The following is a 23,309-nucleotide window of genomic DNA, read 5'->3' as shown; positions in this document are numbered from 1 at the left end:
TAATATACATTATTACTATTAATTTATGTGTGGCTTCATTTGTTTTCAGCAGTACCAATTATTTTGCATTAAGCCCTGACCAAGTTCTCCCTGAGAGCAACAGTATCTTCTGTAATACAGCTGGCTGGGGTTAGGGATACAATTTGTGGTAAAACTAGTGACCTTTATAAGTCCTCATTAACTGATGCTCTAAGGAAATGACTCACTTACTACACACAAAATGGAGCCAATAATTTTCACTGACCACTGTCACACAGCATATTGACATATGATACGCAGCCCTCAAGCCCTCAACAGATACATTACCTAGATGGACATTAACTTCTGGTCAAAAAATTAGCTATAGAACCTACATAATTTGAACGATCAGTAGTTCTATACGCTAGATAAATCCCAGCAGGAACAGTAAAATGTTACATGTAAACAAACCTAAAACTCCAATGAAGTAAGCTCATTAAGAAGGAAAGAAACACACACACACACTTACTGACACTCTCATTGTCAGTTAATTTCATCACATTTATCAGGATGTATTAAAACAGTATAATTATTCATACTCATTTATAACATCCACAAAGCTACAATGAGTGAAGGAAGATACTAAAAGAGAGAGAAGAACTAACTCACAGAACTCACGAAGATGGTTACCTGGTAGTCTGGTTTTGTAAAATAATCCAAAGAGGAGATATGGTCCAGAAAGATGCTGAATTCTGCAGGGAGATGTTTCAACATGAGCCTGTGGTCATACCTCTCCTTAATAGAACCTACTTGCTCCTGGGAAGTAAAGAGAAAAGGAACCAAAGTCAATTTCTCTTGGCAGTTATGCATTAAGAGCCCCTCAGTAACAGTCTCAAGGGTATGTACTAGGGAATGAGATAGCAGGTAACTAAGCATAAATCAAGAAATGAACTCACTAATAGCTTAATGCACAGTGCTTTAAAGGGGGGAAAAATTGTAATTCAGAACCAAATGGGTAACAAAGAGTTCTGCATCAGTGAATTGACAATTCCCATAAGAAAGAGGTTATCTTAAATCTGGTTTACTTTTCTTTATCAACACTTGTGCTTACAGTTTTCAAAGCAAACAATATGACAATTAAAAAATAAAAGCTCACTTGACTTACAAAATTAAAAGAGGACTAGTGAAATTAAAAGCTAAGGGAAGGCTAAAAATCAAATCACAAGCAATGATTGTGATTAAATTACTATCTATTCTTCATGTACATAAAAAAAGGTGTTAACATTAATTAGATCCCTAATACCAGCTCATAGAGAGAAAAACACACATATTGGGATATACTAAAAGTGCTTATAGAGTCTAAGTCTTTTAATTAAGTATATTTTTGACAAAAATGCTTATTCAGAAGAAATTTTTAGTCCCACCCCTACAAAAATTGACATGTCTATTTCCAAAATTACCTTGTCCTTTATTTTTCTCCAAGGCAACTGACCAACCACAAATTCCACCAACATGTAAAATAAGGACCAAAGGTCATCATGTCTTCCCATTTCCTTCATAAACAAAACAGAATCAGTCACATTACCACTCCTTATGAGTACACTACGTTGTTTATAGCCTAACCATTTTGTTTCATCTTATTAGGCCTAAAATTTTTAATGTATTTCCCATAAAATTATCTGGTAAATATATCTACATAGCTATATAGCAACCTATATGGCTCAATATATATACTGAAAAACTTTTTTTTTTTTTTTTTTGGCAGCTGAACCCTTGACCTTGGTGTTTAACAATACACTCGAACCAGCTGAGCTAACCAGCCAGGCCTGAAAAACTTTTTGATACAAATACCACCCAAAACTCCAGAAATGCTGGAAATAATATGATTAACAGTACATTAATTAATGAGTTCATTAAGAAGTAAAGAAAATTCTGAGCCAAAATGTTTTTAAAAGCTGGAAACGAGAAGCAAGCTGATGCTGAAGCTTTGGCTTTGGCCATTCCGGGGGCATATGTCATAGGTTTTATCAAACAGGAAAGGGATAGGAGTAAAGGCCTTGTGCCTACACAAGACAGGAATTGTAACTGAAACAATCCCCTCCCACCACCACATAGCTAAGACTCTCAAAGTGCTAGATCCTTAGTGCAACTTTTGGTGTGTACATTACATAGCAATATATATAAATATACACATATATATATTATAGCTATGTGTGTGTGTATACATTTTTTTTTCTTTCTGTAAAATATAACCACTAGCAGAGGGACAAAGTGGGTGGTTTAAAAAAACTGCCCTGAGAATTTGTCACCACGGGCCTGCCCCTCATTCAGATTTGAGGATTAAATTTATACTATCTGTGTGGTCTGGGAAACCAAGACCAGAAATTAACTTCAAATGTTTTCCAGGTGATCGTGTCCTGCAGTAATGACAGAAGCAAATGAAAATTCTCTCATGATAAAAGCACCCTTAAATTTAGGCCTCAAAGGAGCGCTACATATAAAAGCTCATCAAACATAAGCTCATTATTCAAAACTATAAAATATATTAGGAAGCAGGCTACCACAAGCTAATGTCAAGAGAAACTCCAAAGAGCTTAATAAGATATCCAAGATATCCATAGGATTATAGGGTATAAAATACAAAATAAGAAATTTTTAAATGTTTAAGTAAAAAATAGAATCAAAGTCTTGCGAAAGGAACCATATTCTATCAAAAAACAAGCAAAAAAACTCAATGATATTTGAAAAGGACCAAAAAGAACATTTAGAAATAAAAGCACAATTATAGAATTAAAAACTCATTGTACAGGTTAAAAAGCTGATCAAACACAGCAGAAAAAAAAAAAAAAAAACAATTAATGAATTAAAAGGCAGATCTGAAGAAATTATCTAGAATGCAGCACAGAGACAAAAAAGAGAAAATCTGAGAGTGAAGAGCATGGAGGACAGAATAAGAAGGTCTAACATACAAGTTGATTTTCATGTCCCTTTAGAGAAGCAATGTTTAAAGAAGTGATTTCTTGGCCAACCCCGTGGCAAGTGTGGCGCTGGGAGAGCAGCAGCGCTCCCGCCGCGGGTTTGGATCCTACATAGGGAGGGCCGGTGTGTTCACTGGCTGAGCGCGGTGCAGCCGGTCACAAAAAAGACAAAAAATTAAAAAATAAAAAATAAAATAAAGAAGTGATTTCTGACAATGAAAGACATGAATGTTTGGATTTAGGAAGTATAACAAATCCCAAACAGAATATTTAAAAATCCAAACCTGTGCACATTTAAGTGTATCTGCAGGACACAGAAGACAAGGAAATGTCAAAATGATTTGAATAAAAAGGACAAGTTAAATATACAGTAACAATAATTAAATAGATAAGATTTTCTCAATAATAACCATTGAGCCAGAAGAAAGTAAAATAATTTCTTCATGGGCTGACTGGTCAGCTCAATTGCTTACAGTGAGGTGTTATAACACCTAGGTCAAGAATTTGGATCCCCGTACTGGCCAGCTGCCAATAATAATAATAATAATAATAATAATTTATTCAGAGTTATTGAGATAAAACAAATAATAACAGGATTAAAATGTAAGACAGCAATAAGACAGAGTGAACAGAATTCAGTGTTCTGAGAAAGTCCTTGTATTGTTTGGGAATTACCTGTGTTAAAAGTTTAAGATTAAGGAACCCAAAATATAGAAATGTAGTATGTTATTTTTAGAGATCGTTACATCAGGTTCACAGAGTACGAAAGAAAGAAGCATATTAGAATTACCTGGGAAACTTTTTAAAATTAGACAAGCAACTCTGGAGGTTCCACTAGTTGCATCACCACATAAACTAACAGTCATTGTTGTGAAGCTGTGTTATGTGAAAAGCATTCTAGACCTTGTGTGTGCTGGGAGCAGAAAAGAAGGTTAAAAACCATTGCTACACACCATCAAATTCCTCTGCTAAGGTTAGATGAATAACAAATTATAAGCAGGTTAACAAAGTAACTGTTAGAGCACTCTATGAGAGAAAGGCTTTTAGAAGAAATTTTCACTTTCTAAATTTAAAAAAAGTATATAATCTCTTTCTAGTAGCTATTTTGGAAACACATAGCTATTATAATCTCTGAAAATATTTATGCTTATCTCAAAAAGAATGTTGTATTTACAAGATTCCAATGTTGACATAATTCTTTAATACAGTTAACTAGAAAACCTAGTATTTCTAAAAATTTTTAAGAATCTACCTGTAAAAAAAGAAAAATTCCTTTTTGAGGCAAAATAACTGACTAGACACCATAAAATAAAGGAACATTGACTCAAACCAAATGAGTTAAAATGCTTGACATAGTGCTGCATATTAAAAACAGATTTACTATTTCCAGTTTATGATCACGTCATAAGAAACCAAATTAACTGAGTCATAGCAGGTAAGACCACAGCACACTCTTCCTAATATATTTCATATTGGTCAAATTCTCGTTAAAGCAATTCTGCCTTCACAGAACAGGAACAAGGTAAAAAAGTGTCAAGAAAAGATTACTGTATTTTATCAAGGAATCACTTGTGAAATTTTTCAACTCCATGCAAGTAAGTTCAAGAATTGTGAATCCTTAAGTCCAGGATAAGAAAAAACATCAGAGCAGAACAACAAACAGGACCAAAGTAATCAAAATAAAAAAAGAGAGAAAGACATTTTAAAACTCTAACCCAAGAAGGAATAATTTAATAAAATGAAAATTTAAAAGTTGTCTGCACTTGAGATCTTCAACAAAATTAAAAATTGGTGGGGAGGGGATACTACAGATTATATACATATTATAGATAAAATGATGACCCCTACATTTCACTAGGTATCGACAGTATGATACTCCCAAATAATTTTTCAAAATAGAACACAGATGTTCTATCTCTTCAAAATTCTATATTTAATTTGTTAATACTCACACCTAATTAAGGACAGAGATTCCCCATAGGCATAAATATACTTAGCTATTATCTATTCTGGAAAATCCAATTTTTATTTTCTATGCACCTGCACATATCTGTTATCCATTATACACCTTACCATTCATTAGTATGACTAACTCCTTTACCATCAGTGACACACAAAAAAAAGTGAATTAGAACAACCATTCCAAGTAACTTTGTAGCTGTAAAGGGGATTCTCTGCTCCCAGGCACTTTCCACATCTTTGCACTCTAATGTAAAGAAGTCAGTCTGATTCAAGATATTTAGCATGCTTACACAGATATGACTCTAGTTCAGATACCTACCCTGTTTCGATGAGCATTGACTGATGCATAACGAACTGTCCCACGAAAGCCTGCCACAGCTCGAGGCTACAACAAAGCCAAGCAAAGGATAATAATTGAATTTTTTGTTTGTCTGTTTGTTTTGTTTTGTAACCGGTAAGGGGATCGCAACCCTTGGAGTGGTGTAGCCCGCACAGCACTCAACACCACTCCGCCAGTGAGCGCACCCGCCATCCCTATATAGGATCCGAACCCGCAGCCTCGGTGCTCCCAGAGCTGCACTCACCCGAGTGAGCCACAGGGTCGGCCCTAATAATTGAATTTCAAACAGCAATAGATTCAACACACTTGATCCCATGAAGTAAGTGGGAGAAACATGCCTATTACTGTCACAATAAAACACTGCTTATATTAGTATCTAACTTTATATTGTGAAATTATAGGAAACAAGAGAGAATATCTCTAAATCACACCTTAAAAAAAAACACACTGATAACACTTTAATTTTGTTTGAGTCCCATTATTTCCTACTACATTTTAAAATACAGTGGCATTTATGATAATATATACAACTCTATACATCAGGAAACATTAAATGCTTTCATATATTCAGAATCATGCCAAGCATCAAGAGTATATACTTTAATATTCAGGTTCTGGCTACAAATAAATATATTAAGACCGTGAGGAATCACTAAGCAACCTAAGATGACAAAATATTCATATTTTGACTCTTCAAACTCAATTCAAAGTTGGTGGCAACTTGTACACTACCTATATATGCAGTTCATATATTAAAAATTCAAGTTATTGGGTACGTAGTATGTGCCACATACTGGAAATAAAGCCCAATAAGAATAATACATGACTCTAGCCTTCAGAGAGCTCTACTTAGAATAAAGGCCAAACTTTTAAAATTTGGCCTACAAGACTTCCCATGATCTGGCACTTGCTTCCCCCCATAATGGATTTATTGTAGTTTTCTCTATGGCCAATTTTGTTTCTAGATCAAGACTTTGCACTTGCTATTCTTTCCAGTTGAAATGCCATCTCCTTGCATGCCTCCAATGGCTAACTCTTCGACTCCATATTAAGACCTCTGCTCAAATGACACCTCCTCAGAGACATATTCCTTAATCACCCTAATCTAAAATACTACTCCTGCTACCTGCAATACCACTCCATTCTTTTACCCTGATTTATTTTTTTCTCATAAAACCTTTTACTACCTAAAATCAATTTTATTAATATTTTAGCTTTGTTTATTGCCTATTTATTTATATGCTAATTTGTTTCTTGTCTGTCTTCTTCCATTCTATGGAGTATAAACTCTGGGAGGTCTTTGTCTTGATCATTTCACAAACTCAGTAACAGGCTCTGAGAAGTGACTTGTCTGAGGACACAAAGTCAGTGACTGATAAAACCAGACATAACTAAGGTCTTTCGATTTAAAATCACACAGTTTCTATTCTACTGCTTCACAAGAATCAAGACAGCACCCTGAAGGTTCATGGATGGCATTGCAGTTCAATATGAAAACTGACAAATTTAAAAATGATCATAGCCAGTAATTTTCACCAGTAGACTTTTTGTGTTTTTGTTTTCAGTAACTTCAAATTTTCCTGAATTAACATGTATTACTTTTGTAGTCAGAAAAAGACTATAGTAGTAAATGTTATTTTTAAAATCCTACAATAAAAGAGATTGAAGCTATTATCAGAAGGCTCCCAACAAAGAAAAGCCCAGGACCAGATGGATTCACAGCAGAATTCTACCAGACATTCAAAGAGGAATTGACACCAATTCTCTACAAACTATTCCAAAAGACTGAAATAAAGGCAATTCTCCCAAACTCATTCTATGAAGCAAACATCATCCTGATACCAAAACCAGGTAAAGATACAACTAAAAAAGAAAACTACAGGCCAATATCCTTTACGAATATAGATGCAAAAATCCTCAATAAAATACTAGCTAACAGAATACAGCAACACATATGCAAAATTATACACCATGATCAACTGGGATTCATCCCAAGGATGCAAGGTTGGTTCAACATACGCAAATCAATAAATGTGATACACCATACCAATAAAATCAAACACAAGGACCATGTGATCATCTCTATAGATGTTGAAAAAGCATTTGATAAAATTCAACACTCATTCATGATAAAGACTCTCTATAAGTTAGGTATGGATGGAAAGTATCTCAACATAATTAAAGCCATATATGATAAACCCACTGCCAAAGCTTTTCCTTTAAGTACAGGAAACAGACAAGGATGCCCACTCTCACCACTCCTATTCAACATAGTGTTGGAAGTATTAGCCAGAGCAATCAGAGAAGAGAAGGAAATAAAGGGCATCCAGGTTGGAAAAGATGAAGTCAAACTGTCCCTGTTTGCAGATGACATGATCCTATATATCGAACAGCCTAAAACCTCTACAAAAAAACTCTTGGGGTTGATAAATGATTTCAGTAAAGTAGCAGGATACAAAATCAACACACAAAAATCAGTAGCATTTCTATTCTCCAATAGTGAACATGCAGAACGAGAAATCAAGAAAGCCTGCCCATTTACAATAGCCACCAAAAAAATAAAATACCTAGGAATAGAGTAAACCAAGGATGTGAAAAATCTCTATAATGAGAACTACAAACCACTGCTGAGAGAAATTAAAGAGGAAACAAGAAGATGGAAAGATAGCCCATGCTCTTGGATTAGAAGAATCAACATTGTGATAATGTCCATACTACCCAAAGTGATAAAAAAAAAATTCAATGCAATCCCCATCAAAATTCCAATGACATTTCTCTCAGAAATAGAAAAAACTATCCAGACATTTATATGGAATAACAAAGGACCACACATAGCCAAAGCAATTCTGAGCAAAAAAAATAAAGCTGGAGGCATAACACTACCTGACTTTAAGCTATACTACAAAGCTATAATAACCAAAACAACACGGTACTGGCATAAAAACAGACACACTGATCAATGGAATAGAAGAGAATCCAGAAATCAACCCACACACCTACAGCCATCTGATCTTTGACAAAGGCACCAAGCTTATACACTGGGGAAGGGACTGCCTCTTCAGCAAATGGTGCTGGGATAACGGGATATCCATATGCAGGAGAATGAAACTAGACCCATACCTCTCACCATATACTATCAACTCAAAATGGATTAAAGAATTAAATATACACCCTGAAACAATAAAACTTCTTAAAGAAAACATAGGAGAAACACTTCAAGAAGTAGGACTGGACACAGACTTCATGAATATGACCCCAAAAGCACGGGCAACCAAAGGAAAAATAAACAAATTGGATTATATCAAACTAAAGAGCTTCTGCACAGCAAAAGAAACAATTAACAGAGTTAAAAGACAACCAACAGAGTGGGAGAAAATATTTGCAAAATATACATCTGACAAAGGATTAATATCCAGAATATACAAGGAACTCAAACAACTTTACAACAAAAAAACAAGTAACCCAATTTAAAAATGGGCAAAAGAGCTAAATAGGCATTTCTCAAAGGAAGATATATGAATGGCCAACAGACACATGAAAAAATGCTCAACATCACTCGGCATTCGGGAAATGCAAATCAAAACCACACTGAGATACCATCTCACCCCAGTTAGGATGGCTAATATCCAAAAGACTGTGAATGATAAATGCTGGCAAGGTTGCAGAGAAAAAGGAATTCTCATACATTGTTGGTGGGACTGCAAAATGGTGCAGCCTCTATGGAAAATGGTATGGAGGTACCTCAAACAATTGTAGGTAGATCTACCATATGACCCAGCTATCCCACTGCTGGGAATATACCCAGAGGAATGGAAATCATCAAGTCGAAGGTATACCTGTTCTCCAATGTTCACTGCAGCACTCTTTACAATAGCTAAGAGTTGGAACCAGCCCAAATGTCCATCATCGGATGAGTGGATATGGAAAATGTGGTATATCTACACAATGGAATACTACTCTGCTATAAAAAAGAATGAAATACTGCCATTTGCAACAACATGGATGGACCTAGACAGAATTATATTAAGTGAAACAAGTCAGGCACAGAAAGAGAAATATCACATGTTCTCACTTATTTGTGGGAGCTAAAAATAAATAAATAAATACACAAATAACTGGGGGGTGGGGAGAAGACACAACAATTACAATTCCTTGAAGTTGATATGACAAGCAAACAGAAAGGAGATTCTTGAGGGAGGGGGGAGAGGGAGGAGGGAGGGAGGTTTCGGTAATGGGCTACAATAATCAACCACATTGTATATTGACAAAATAAAATAAAAATTTAAAAATAAAAAATAAAATAAAATCCTACTTACCAGAATCATTTTGATCATTTGCTACAGCATAAAATAAACAATCTATGTACTCTCCCTCCATTTGCTCATTTTTGTAATATGTTTAATCTATTTAAGTTCATTATCTATTAATTTAATTTCTTCTTTCATTAAATACTTTCCCTTTACACTGTTTTGTTTTCATTTTAATAGTTAACTATTTTTAAAACATTCTCTTTCTCTTTAATGTCAACTGTCAGTAATCAAAAGTTTCTGCAATCTTTTAAAATCCCCTTTATTTTCTTAGTTACCATTCATTAACACTCATAGTCAGTAGATCTCAATATTTTCCTAAGACATCATAACTAACAGGAATATCTAATATTCTCGGTGTGATGGACAGAACTCTGAGGTCAAAGATTTCTCTTTCTAGAAGAAAAATGTCAAAGAGGATATAGGAAAGCTTACTACCAATCCTTTTCAGTAAATAACATTTCAGAGGTTGTACTTTTATTCATTACCTTACAAGAGCCTTCATCTAATACAAAATTGTTTTCTGTAGCATGAAATTTTGCCCAGTTATTTTCATTCCCATAACTGTCAGGATGAAAATCTCCAGACCTATTATTACTTTCTGCAGCCTAGTCCACAGTTAATTGGGCATCTAATCAAACCCCTGATGGATTCTACCCTAGACAAGCCCAGGAGATTCTTTCCACTTCAGTATCCCTGCCCTGGATCTGACCTTACTTCTACCACAGAATGGTTGAAACAGAGGTAAACAAAGATCAGTTGTTTAGAGAAATCTTGATGTAAGTAATCAAAGCAATAATACTAGGTCAAGGAAATTCAATCACCTTATTTAATGTAATAAAGACAACTCAAACCCAATTGGGGAAAACAGCCATCTGTGCAAATAATTCTAATTCAGAGCAGTTTACAGTGAACACCATTAACAAAATACAATGAGCTATGAAAGCTCAGAATTGGTAAAGATTAGTTCCAATTGGTAGGAGAGAAAAAGGAAAAGTCTTAAAAATAGGCAGCATTTTACTGGGCCTTGAAATAGGTGCTATTTTGAAACTTCCCCAATTGATTGCAATTTGGCAATATCTATCAAAATTGCAAATACAGATATTCACTTTGACTCAGCAATCTCACTTCTGGAAATTTATCTTATAGATATGTGCAAAAACAGTGGATGTACAAAGTCATTTACTACATCAGTGTTTGTGATAGCAAAAGGCTGGGTAGAACCTAAATATCTGCCAATAGGGGACTGATTTAAATAAATTACAGTACATCCATATAATGAAATACACTTTACAGCTGCAAAAAAGAATAAGGAAGCTCTATATACTGACATGGAAATATCACCTAGACACACTAAGTGAAAAAAGAAAGGCAAAGAATGTACATCATGTTACCTAATGAATCAAAAAAGGAAAAACAGGAATATTCATTTGTATTTCTTACATGTGCATAAAGAAATTCTGAAAGAATATATTAAGAAACTTATAATGGTATATCTACCTAAAGGTGAATGTCGGGGGTGAGGGGAAGGACCAGGAAATGAGTATTGGAAATGAATGGATTTGGGATAGGCAGGGGTGAAATGAAAATGTATTTTACTGTTTACCTTTTCAATTATTTACAAGTCAAGTTTACTGAAGTATATTTACATACAGTAAAATTCATACTTTAGGTATACACAGTTCTATGAGTTTTGACAAAGATATAAAGTCATGTAACTACCACCACAATCAAGATACAGAATACTTCCATCACCCGAAAAAGTTCCCTTAACGCCCCTTTGTAGTCAATCCCTTCTCCCTCAGGCCCTGCACCTATCCCTCCCCACCCCCAGTCTCTAGCAACCACTGATTTCTGTCCCTCACTAGCATCTAGTATTGTCAGTTTTTTGTTTTAGCCATTCTAATTGGTGTGTAGTGGTATCTGTGGTTTTAATTTGCATTTCCCTAATAATTACTGATGTTGAGCATTTCTTAATACGCTTATTTATAATCCGTATATCTTCTTTAATAAAATGTCTTCAAATCTTTTGTCCATTTTTATTGGGTTGTTTTCTTTTTATTGAGTTGTATGAATCGTTTATAGGTTCTGGATACAAGTCCTTTGTCAGATGTGTGTTTTGCAAATATTTTTTCTCAGTCTGTGACTTGTCTTTTCATTTGCTTACTAGTGTCTTTCAAAGAACAGAAATGTTTAACTTCAATGTATTTTTAATTCTTTTATTCTTGCACATGAGTATAGTCAATTCAAATTTATATTGAAAAATATTTTTAAAGAAAAAGAAAAAAGAGAGTGCTCAACAATCTAAGCTTGTTTTATTAAAATAAATTAGATATTTCAATGAAAATGAAAAAGAAAAAATAAATCAGACCTTGGTACTGATAGAATTACAATAAAAAGAAGGAAACACATTAGGTAAACAAGATGGTGAACAATGCAAAGAGGGAGAAAAGTGCTGTAAATGTTTAGGAAATAATCTGGTACGACTGAAGCAAATGGTAAGACAAAATAATGGAAAAGTAGGTTGGAGCCAGATTAGGAAAGACTTTAAATGTCATATTAAGTTGTTTGGTTTATAATGTGCAGGCACATGCAATTTATCAAATAATTTTAAGTATGGAAGGATTATGATTGAGGAAGTGCTTGGGATGTTAACTCTGGTCGAAGTATGAAGGATAGACTGGAAGGAGAAAATAGGGAGAGTAGTGAGGAAACTTTTAATAATTTAAATAAGAAACCATAAGACTAGTACAAAGGCAGAAGTAGTGTGAATGTAAAGGAGGGGATGAATGTTAGAGACAGCATGAACTCCTAGGAGAATAAATCTAGAAGGAGAAAGGAAGAACCCTAGGAATGAGCCCTGGCCTACTGCTAACCAAAGGGAAAGGGATGGTATATGAAATTTTATCACATGTATACAGATTTGTATAACCAACACCATAATCACTATACAAAACTTTTCCATCACCACAAAGAAACTTTCTCAGAACACAAATGTGAGAACACTTTACAGAAGGAATAGTGGAGAGAGTATCTGTCACACCAGGAAGGTATTTATGCAGTTGGTTTTGAGAGCCTGAGCATTCACTATTTATCATCTTAAATTTTTTTAGTTACATTAAATAGGGTTGTGAAGTGCAAAGAAGTCCTGAACTGCGTATATTTACAACACTTTGATTTTTACAATTTCAGAGTTGAACTTTTATTTGCTTAATGATTTGAATCATGCCTGAAGCATGCCCCAGTTTCCTCAGCCTGTCACCTGGCATTTCACACTGGCCCTTTGGGTCTAACATGCCATGCCTGGAATGGCATGTTTTCTCCTGCTACTTCCTTCCTAACCATTCAGCTGAAACTTCCAGTGCTTAGGGCTATAGTGACCTGGGTAAGAAAATTTTTAAGTCTTTTTCTCTATTAGCATTCCAAATTTCAGCTGACTTTGAGCTAGTTTCTTATTTTCATTGGGTGTTTTATTAGAGTTCTCCTTGCATCGTCCCCCACCCCCCATCCTCTGCCTTTGTACTATTATTCCTTATTAGTCAGCCAAGAGTGTGTCTACCGTAACAATAAAACTACATTTGTTATCCACAAACATTTTAATTAAAATGATAAGCTTTAGGGCCGGCCCTGTGGCGCAGTCGGGAGAGTGCGGCACTGGGAACGCAGCAGCGCTCCCGCCACGGGTTCGGATCCTATATAGGGATGGCCGGTGCGCTGAGTGGTGCGGCTGGTCACAAAAAAGACAAAAATAATAATAATAATAATAAAATGACAAGCTTTAAAGGTATTATGTAAATATGATTGTCTTTTAAGAAAAGCAGAGTGAAAAAAATATGGGAGGGAAGGAAGCAGGGACTGGATAAAAAGGAAAAGCAGAATGGGTTAAACTTTTAAACTGGACATGAAGGCCTGCTTTGGCAGCTGCCTGAAACTGCTCCCTAACTCCAACATAAGTACCCTCAGGTCTGCAGAAAAGAGAAGAAAGAAAAACAAGGAATTGGTTAACGCAAAATATGGAAATTGAGGTTATATCTAGGGCTGCATTTAGCCCAAATAATAACCACTTAAAATTAAGGAAAACTTTAAATTCAGTTCCTCATTCACTCTGGCCACAATTCAATGCTCAATTAGCCACATGTGGCTAGTGGTTACCACATTAGACAGTGCAGATACAGAACACTGCCATCATCATAGTAAGTTCCACTGTACAGTGTTGTTCAAGGAAGGAAAAGGGATGTGATCAGTGTACTTCTAAGGTGGTAGTGTGACATTTCGAAACATAGATGGAGGTCATGGATGTTTTATTATTCTTCCTTAAATTTTTTATGTATGTTTTTTACACTATTCTGGAATATATATAGCAAGACAAAATAAACAAAATCAAAAGATAGATTTTTGCAGGTAACATGATGGCATACCTAGATATTCTAAATAATTCAAGTTGCCTAAAAGCAATAAACAAAATTGTACTATATGAAACAATCTACAAAGGCAAATTTGATTTATATTAGTGGAATAATATGAGAAAATTATTTCAATCATAATCATGATGCAAAAAAAGTATGAAATTAATTTTATTTGAATTTAATTTTATTTGTTCAGACAGATGGTCTATGTGCAGAGTTAAGAGATATAAAGAAAACTATGAAATCCTACAAGAAACTAGATATTAATACATAAATAAAGGGAGAGTTCACTGCTTACACAGCCTCAATAATCATTCTTTTGCATATTCTCTCAATTCCCTTCTCTCTCTCTTCCAAAGTGCCAATTCTTGGACTAAATTACATCTAAACAAATAGTTAAAGGTAGCTTGAGGAAAAACACACAACTCTACTGTCAACCTTATCTTAAATTACCTTAGTACTCAAAAGACCTTTCAGCACAGCCCAGTAATCCTATTCTATTTCCCTAGTCAGTTTATTCTCTCTCTCCCAGATAAATATTTCACATGTCCTCTTCTCCTTCAACCTCCAACATAACTCTTCACCCTCAGCAAAAGGCCTAGCTTCTTTCTTCACTGAGAAAATAAAAGCCATGAGAGAACTTCTTCAACTTCACACTGCTGAATCTAAATATCTACCTTTATCTGTGTCTACTTATTCTGCCCTCTCTCCTTTATAACGGAAGAAGTGTTCTTGCTCTTATCTAAGGGCTAACTTCCCTATTTGTACTCAGGATTTCTTTCCCTGTTAGCTATACAAGAAGCTGGCCCCTATAATGATCCTTGCTCTGTCCTACGTCGTCAGTTTTTCATGTCTCCTGGACCATCAGTACACACAAGCATGCTATAATAACTGCCATCTTTTAAAAAGTAAAGGAGTGGAGGGAGGTATCTTGCTTTCATTTCACCTACTTCCTTGTTTCACCGCTCCTCTTTACAGCAGAACAAACTGCTCCAGAGAGCTGCTTATATTCCTTTTCTCCACTTCTTCTCCCTGACTCCCCCCTTTAACTCACTCCAATTAGGTTTTCACTGCTCCACTGAACCACTCTTGTAAAAGTCATCAAGAACTTCCATCTTGCAAAATCCAAATGGTCAGTTCTCAGTTTCCATCTAACTTGACCTATCAGTAGCATCTGACACAAGTGATAACCACTCCACCATTCTTGAAGCACTTTCTTCACTTGTCTGCCAAGATACCACACTCTCCTGATTTTCCTTCTACTTCACTGGCTGATCCTCCTCACCCTTCTCAGCTGGCTCATAGTTCTCCCCTATCTATCATCAAGTTGTTAAAGTGCCCCAGTGGCTGAGACTCAAGACCTTTTTTCTTGTCTAGCTATATCTTCTCCCTAGGTGATCTCATCCAGATCCATTTTTCAAAAACACATTGATTTTTAAACATCAGAAGCAAATGACTCCTAAATTTACAATATCTCCAGCCCTGATTTCTACTTTTAGCTACAGATTACTACACCCAACCACCATTCTTGTTATTTCCACCTCAAACTTAACTTGTAAAAAATAGAACTCTTGGTTTTCTCTCACCAAACTCACAGCCCATCCTGTTATCCCCATTATGGTGAATAAATAGCATGACCACTCAGGACAAAAACCTAGGAGTCATTCTTATTCTTCTCTTTCCTTCACATCCCATATCCAATCTAGAAGTAAGTCTTATTGAATCTATGACCATTTCTCACTACCATCACTGTACCACCCTAATGCGCTAGGTCCCAGCCACCATCAATTATCACTGGGTCATGGCATTAGCTTTCTAACTTGCCTCTGATTCCGTCTTGCTCTCAATAGTCTCTTCACATAGTAGCCAGGATGATTTTTAAAAGTTCTAAAAACTGAAAAACTAATATTTGGATTAGAAATGGGACTCCAGAAATATATTCAAATCCAATAAACTACACAGAACCTAAGTTCTTGACCTGCATGGCTGCCAATTAACACGCGAACTTTACCAAACTGAAGAGTGTCCCTACAATTTCTAGGCACTTAAATTCTCATGTGGTTATGTCTTAAATATAATTTATACTTATGTATATAACTCTATAGTTAGCTCATTAGAGATCATGTAACAGATTATGTAACTCCCCTGCTCAAAATTTTCCAAAAGCTTTCTATCATATTTAGAATAAAACCCTACCTTGGAGAGCTGAGTGTGGGAGAAAAACAAAAAACCAAATCCATCTCCTTACAAAGTCATACGCAATCTGGGACTTACTGATTTCTTCAATCTTGTCTTTCTCCACTTACCCATTCATTTACTATACTATAGCCATAGCGGTGACCCTGCTTTTCCTTAAACACATTTAACTTATTCTGCCTCAGAGCCTTTGCACTTGCTGTTCCCTCTGCCTAGAACATTCTCATTTCAGATATTCACATGGCTTACTCTCATATCCTCACTGCTCATCATTTTCTATGTCAATACCCTGTTTTTTGTTTCTCCATAGCAACACTATCTAAAATTATGTATTCATACAGATGTTCCTCAGCTCATGATAGAGTTATATCCTGATAAACCCATCATAAGTTAAAATATCGTAAGTTGAAAATGCATTTAATATATATATTAACCTACCAAACACCATAGCCTAGCCTAGCCTACCTTAAACGTACTCAAAACACTTATATTAGCCTACAAGTGGTCAAAATCATATCCAAAAAATGTTAGCAACACAGTCACTGTAGAATATCAGTTGTTTACCCTCATGATCACGTGGCTGACTGGGAGCTGTGGCTCACTGCCACTGCCCACCATTGCAAGAGAATATTCATATCACATACTGTTAGCCAGGAAAAGATCAAAATTCAAAATATGAAGTACAGTTTCTACTGAATGTGCATTGCTTTGGCATTATCATAAAGTTGAAAAATTTTAAGCTGAACCAATGTAAGTCTTATGTGTATTATCTATCTTCCCTACTATAACACCCACGAGAGCCTTGATTTTGTCTACTTGTTCACTGTGTGGACACAGCACCTAAATCCATGTTTTGTACATAGTATGTACTCATTAAATATGTTTTATAAATGAATAAGCAATAATCTGGTAATGTTCTAAAACCTAAAAACCTGATACATGCAATAGAAATGGGATTCCTGTGCTCACTTTGGCAGCACCTATACTAAAACTGGAACAATACAGAGAAGATTAGCATGGCCCCTAGGCAAGAATGACACACAAATTCATGAAGTGTTACATATTTTTACCCCAGAAATCAACGTACAAATTTATAGTCAACTGATCTTCAACAAAGGTACCAAGAACATACACTGGGGGAAAGATTGCCTCTTCAATAAATGATGCTGGGAAAACTGGACATCCATATGTAGAAGAATGAAACTAGATCCATACCTCTCACCATATACCAAAATCAACTCAAAATCAATTAAAGACTTAAATATAAGAACTGAAACTATAAAACTCTTAAAAGAAAACATTAGGGAAACACTTCAGGAAGTGGGTCTGGGCAAAGACTTTATGAATATGACCCCCAAAGCACAGACAACAAAAAGAAAAATAAACAAATGGGATTATATCAAACTAAAAAGCTTCTGCATAGCAAAAAGACAACCTACACAGTGAGAGAAAATATCTGCAAACTATGCATCCAACAAAGGATTAATATCCAAAACACACAAGGAACTCAAACAACTTAACAGTACAAAAACAAATAATCTAATTAAATAGTGGGCAAAAACAACAAAACTGTAATTTAATCATAAAATCCCATATGCCATTTCTTACATAACATCCATCTGATACATAATTATCATTTCTCTAAAAGGAGACATACTATAAATAATAGGTTAATCATCAAATATATAATAATATGAAAAATCTTACTGGTCTGACATCACCACAGGAATTGGTAAATTGTCGAGCTAAGCCAAAATCAAGCATGTAACATTTCCTACATGTACTAGGAAAGCGACCCATGGCGAAGTTCGACTAGAAAAACAAAGAAGAAAAACATACATAATCTTAATAACACTCAATCCTTACATCTTACTCTTCCCATATTTTAATTTTTCTATTTTAAATCTATATAACACACTTTCCATTAGAGCTCAGCCTTGTAACACCAAGGTTTGGATCCCCATGCCAGGCAGCTGCCAAGAAATTAAAAATAAAAATAAATAAATAAATAAATAATTTTGAAAAAATTATATATATATATATATATATATATATATATATATATATAAAACACGTGTTCCAAATATATTATTCTTATCAATAATGTTTACTAGATATTAATATATTATTTAGTTGTGGATTCTATTAATGCCTAGTACCAGGTAAACATTGAGCAAAAAATAATTTAAACAACTGTATAAAGTTACACACAATACAATATTGACTTAACTAGATTCAGAACTCTAAGTTCCTTGAAATTCTAGTCTAAGTCATTACTTAAATGAAAACCCAGGGGCACTGGCTGGTTAGAACATGGTGTCATAAACACCAAGGTCAAGGATTTGGATCCCCATACCAGCCAGCCACAAAAAAGAAAAAAAAAGAAAACCCAACCTCCACTTTTTAAAATGACACAAAATAGAAACAGGGGGAAAAAAGTCTCAGAAATTTAGAAGAATTTCCTAAAAGCATCATAAAGCTGAATGTCACTAAGTCTAAAATTAAAATAAAATTTAAGAAAACATTTCAAAGCAAACAAGGAAAATATACTTTGCATCTTCCCTTAATAAAAATTAATATAATGTTAAATAATCACCAACTTGCAAAGATGGATATGTAAGTAAGAGATTTTGTGAAAGTAAAAGCCAAACTACTAGATAATTGTTAGCTCTTCTTTTAAAATACTGTTCTACTTATGGAGCTGTTGGATGAAAATCGAAACTCTTCAATCACCATGATTCTCACATTGATGCTTAAAAATAAGAGCAGAAGAAATGCTACATTACATTAAATTGGTCTATGTTAATTTTAGTTAGCATTTTCATGTAAACTATTTAATTTTAGAAATCATGTAACAGATGACTACACTTTGCAACTGCACCAATATATGATAAATTTATAGTAAATACAGTGTATCAGAAATGGGTCATTTCCCCTTATGAACAATAAAACACTGAAAAGGAAAAAATAAAAGCATATTTCACAGTTATGAAAATGACAATTTCCAAGAAAAACAGAATAACAAAAGAACACTGTACTTCCACAGCAGCACTCATGAGAAAAATAAGGTCTTTCACAATTGATGTTTTCTCCTAAATGCAATTTGTGACTTGAGAAATAGTTTAAAAAGAACACAATGCAAACATCTAAAAGCAACATACAGGCTGACTAGAAGCTCAGTTGGTTAGAGCATGGTGCTGATAACACCAAGGTCCAGGGTTCCATCCCTGTACCAGCCAGCCACCTAAAATAAAATAAAATAAAATAAAATAAAACAAAATAAAATAAAAGGGAGTCAATTTAGTAAAAAATATCAAGTTAAAAAAATAAAATAAAATAAAAGCAACATAAATACATATTTTTTTAACCAACATCAGGGAGAGAAAATCCAAAAAAAAAAAAAACCTACCAATTTTGGTATAAGGCCAAGTAATGAGCAATGTTAACAAACAATATAAACATAAACCACTTTTAATTTGGCTGCTGAGCAACATTATCATTATATGAGAAAAGTTCTTAAAAATAAGTTGTAGTAATTATCACTTTAAAAAAATAAAGAGGTAAATTATACTTTTGCTTCCAGGTCTCCACTGAAATAGAAATATTACTTTGTATTTAACCTGGAAAATACAGAAGACTACATTTGTAATTTACTGTGACCCATCATAACATTGAGAGTACCAAACAACTCATTCTGTGCTCTGACTGGAGAAGGCCCCTACCGGTTTGATGTCTCGGTGCAAGAATCCCACAGAATGGATGCCCTCAATAGACTCCAGAATCTGTCTACCCAGCCGAAGAGTAGTGCTAATGCTGAATGTGCCCCGGGACTGGCTACGGCGAAGATCAGCCAGATTCCGACCCTGTGAAAACCAAATGAACACTTTCAAATATGGTCCTAAAACTCTGTTGTAAGAAAGATTTGGAAATTACTCATTTACCATTAAAAAATGTTTTGACTGAAATAGCAAGGTTTTTACCCAAATCGTGATCCACCCCCGCAACAGAAGAGATTCTCTTAATAACATGAATGTTTTCAACAAATTTAAGAATAACCAGTTTTTGAGCATATCATATTTCTGATTCATCATGTTTCCCTTTATCTCTGATGTCATAACAAAATACTGACTGGATTATTTAAAAAGATATAAAATATATATACCCAGACAAGTAATTCCTCATTACTGCCTAACATATACTCCTATACAAGCTACTTAACTTTCCTGTATCAGTTTTCTAATAAAAGGAGGCTAATAATACCTACTCACAGTTTTGTGAAGATTAAACAAGATCTATGTAAAGTTTTTAGAATACTGTCTGGTATACATTAGGTACTCAACAAATGCTAACTTTTGTTACTATGACCAAATATGATATGACAAACACTCAATTACTTGTAGCAGTATATAAAAGCAATGGATATATCTATCTAGCCTGTGCCAAATGTATTACATTCATGACTGTATTCACAGCACCTTAAATAGATGTTGCTCCTGTTCCTGTTTTATAGAGGAGGAAACTGAGGTCCAAAGAGGTTACATAATGTTAACCTTTCAAGGTAAATCTGTTTTTCAAATCTAAGTCTGACTGACTGAAAGGTGTCCTTTTTCTACAGCGCTTTTTCAGAAAGAAAGTTCCTTGCCACTTAGACAACAAACCAGTAATCTGAACAAGAGAGTAGGGCTAACACCCTGCAGTTCTACCTCCCAAAACGTAGAGACTGGCTCTCCTATCACTTCAAATATCCCCATCTCTCTATTTCCTAAATTTTGTAGTGTATGTTTGGATTACCATGCTACTAATACATTACTCCATCACTTCATCATTGATTCACTTTTGAAAAAGTAATAAACTCTTAGCTTACTTAAGCATCATTCCAAATATTAAATACTACTCAAATAATCTAAGACTTTAAAAATTACAGTAAAGTCAGAAGCCTTTCATAGCTGGCTCATTAGCTCACTTGGTTAGAGAGTGATGGTGATAAGATCAAGGTTAGGGTTCAATCCCAGTACCAGCTTAGCCAAAAAGGAAAAAGTCAAGAGCCTTTAATACTTCATACATTCTTTTTAAAATGCAGTTTTCCAAGCTGCATTTAATTGGTATTTATCTTTACAATTATTTTTCAATATCAGGGAAATTTGTTGTTCTCTGCATCCCTAGCAAATACAAAATAAGCACCAATTTAGAGCAATGAGTGTTATAACCCCATGAGAGTACCTAATAATTTTTTGTTTGTTGGTTTTTGGCAGCTGGCCAGTACCACAATCCAAACCCTTGACCTTGGTGTTACAAGGCAGCACTCTAACCAACTGAGCTAACTGGCCAGCCCCCTAATAAATTGTATTAGCATTCCAATAGTACTTTCTTCAAAAACCAACATTCTGATTGCCAAAAATATACCTAATATTAGAACTTTATTTGTAAACAATTTCCACCATTGTAAAAAACTTCAAAAAGAAATCAGTAAAATTGATTTATGATATTAGTAATGATTTAAAAGCCAAATATTTTAAAATGTAAATCTAACGTATCCATTGGCAAAATCTGAAAAAATAAATATAAAGCTGACAAGAGAATGGGAAAAAGAGTTATTAACATGGTAAATATATGCAGGTTTGACCCACCAAATTATACTTCAGAGTAAATACTACTAATGGTTATTATTTGTTACAGAAAAAATTGAAAATAATCTATATGTCCTTCAACAAATGAATGGTTAAATAAATTATGGTATAATCATCCTACTGACTAATATGCAACCATTTAAAAAATGAAGGATTTTGTTTCATCTATTATCCACTTCCTCACACATACCCTTCTCCCCTCCCACACATACAAACTGGATTGTTTTCATGTAAATTCCAATCATAGCATTTCATCTATATATATTAAAAAGTACATAAGAGCAAAGAGATAAAACAAATTTTTAAGTTATTAGCATTTCTATCATTGTAAATTTGAATTAGAAACATTGATATGAACCACAGCATACTTTCTCTTTAAAAAAAAAATATTTCCTGAATACACCCACTTGGAAAGAATTAAAAACAATTACCAACCCAATTGCAAAATGCACCCACACCATCTAGATTGTGGTCTCTAAATACTATTTCCTATTAAAAGGAACCAGGGTTTAATGAAGAAATGGCTGATTCGAGATCTGCAGCATGAAATAAACAAAATGAGCCTGGTACATGGAGTTGTACCAGAAAATAAAGATGCTATCAAAGACTGCTGCAGCCTTATCTTGTCAAAATGAATTAGAAGCCTACTTGAAGGATGACCTGCTAGCCAATGATGGGACAATTTGAACATTAAAAAGAAAAACAACTGCAATGATTGGAAGACATCAACTATGAATCTTAAATCCATGAGTTCATAATTATATTTAAAAAGAGAGAGAAGGCTCATTAGTCTCCTTAGGAAAATATTAGGGAATGAACTATTATTTTGAAAACCAGTAAATTAAGACAATCAAATGAGAGTCCTACCTTTTCTATACAAAATGTACCTCAAAACAATATAATAGTGGATTGAATGTTTTTTAAAGAAAAATGCCAGCTAATAAGTGAAGTAGAAATGAGAGAATAGTATATATTTTGGGGAGTAACAGATTGGGTAAAGGGCATAAAGAAAAATCACGACTTATAATAATGAATATGCTAATAACAAATATTTTTTTAAAATTTTTTAAAAGAAGAGAATAGTATATATGCAACCCCTCATTGAAATAATGGATCTAAGCAATGATTCTAATGTGTTGATAAAACCATTAGGAACTTTAAAATGGATGGATCAGGCTGACAGTCCCTGAACCCACTGATCAATGGTGTCTCTCTTAGCACCATTAAAAGAGACAAAACCAGACACTGCACCATGATGTAATGGAATAGAAAGCACACAACCCACTTCCAAAATATCCTTGCCAAATAAAACACAACTGGAATATTATCTAATTATCAGCTTATAGGAAATACAGGAAACAGAAGAACATGATAAACACGACCACAGAGAAACAATCAGCAAAATCCAAAATATGGAAATTTCTGCATGTCAAATGATTCCTTTGGGCTTTGTTCTGTTTTTTGGTTTTCTTCGGTGTCTGGCCAGTATGGGGATGGGGATCCAACTCATGAACTTCGTGTTATAAGGCTGCACT

At 34.4% G+C, this 23,309-nt stretch overlaps 1 protein-coding gene and 1 non-coding gene across 3 annotated transcripts in view; one reads left to right on the top strand and one right to left on the bottom strand.

The window, feature by feature from the left end:
- TTBK2 (tau tubulin kinase 2) overlaps positions 1-23,309 on the bottom strand; it is a 146,569-nt gene that overhangs the window by 51,330 nt on the left and 71,930 nt on the right. For both annotated transcript variants that reach the window (XM_063089106.1, XM_063089108.1), the window contains 5 exons: positions 19,870-20,010; positions 17,855-17,959; positions 5,218-5,283; positions 1,419-1,511; positions 649-774 (listed from right to left, as the gene is read on the bottom strand). In XM_063089106.1, the coding sequence (XP_062945176.1) occupies positions 649-774; positions 1,419-1,511; positions 5,218-5,283; positions 17,855-17,959; positions 19,870-20,010 (531 nt within the window). The remainder of the gene's footprint in view (positions 1-648; positions 775-1,418; positions 1,512-5,217; positions 5,284-17,854; positions 17,960-19,869; positions 20,011-23,309) is intronic.
- LOC134374166 (U6 spliceosomal RNA) lies at positions 17,109-17,215 on the top strand. Its single transcript, XR_010023041.1, has one exon. It is a non-coding gene; the product is annotated as a U6 spliceosomal RNA (small nuclear RNA).

This window comes from Cynocephalus volans, chromosome 3 (assembly GCF_027409185.1).
Source record: "Cynocephalus volans isolate mCynVol1 chromosome 3, mCynVol1.pri, whole genome shotgun sequence".
Taxonomy (NCBI): domain Eukaryota; kingdom Metazoa; phylum Chordata; class Mammalia; order Dermoptera; family Cynocephalidae; genus Cynocephalus; species Cynocephalus volans.
The sequence above is the reverse complement of the archived record's forward strand: the minus strand, read 5'-3'. Positions and strand labels throughout refer to the sequence as shown.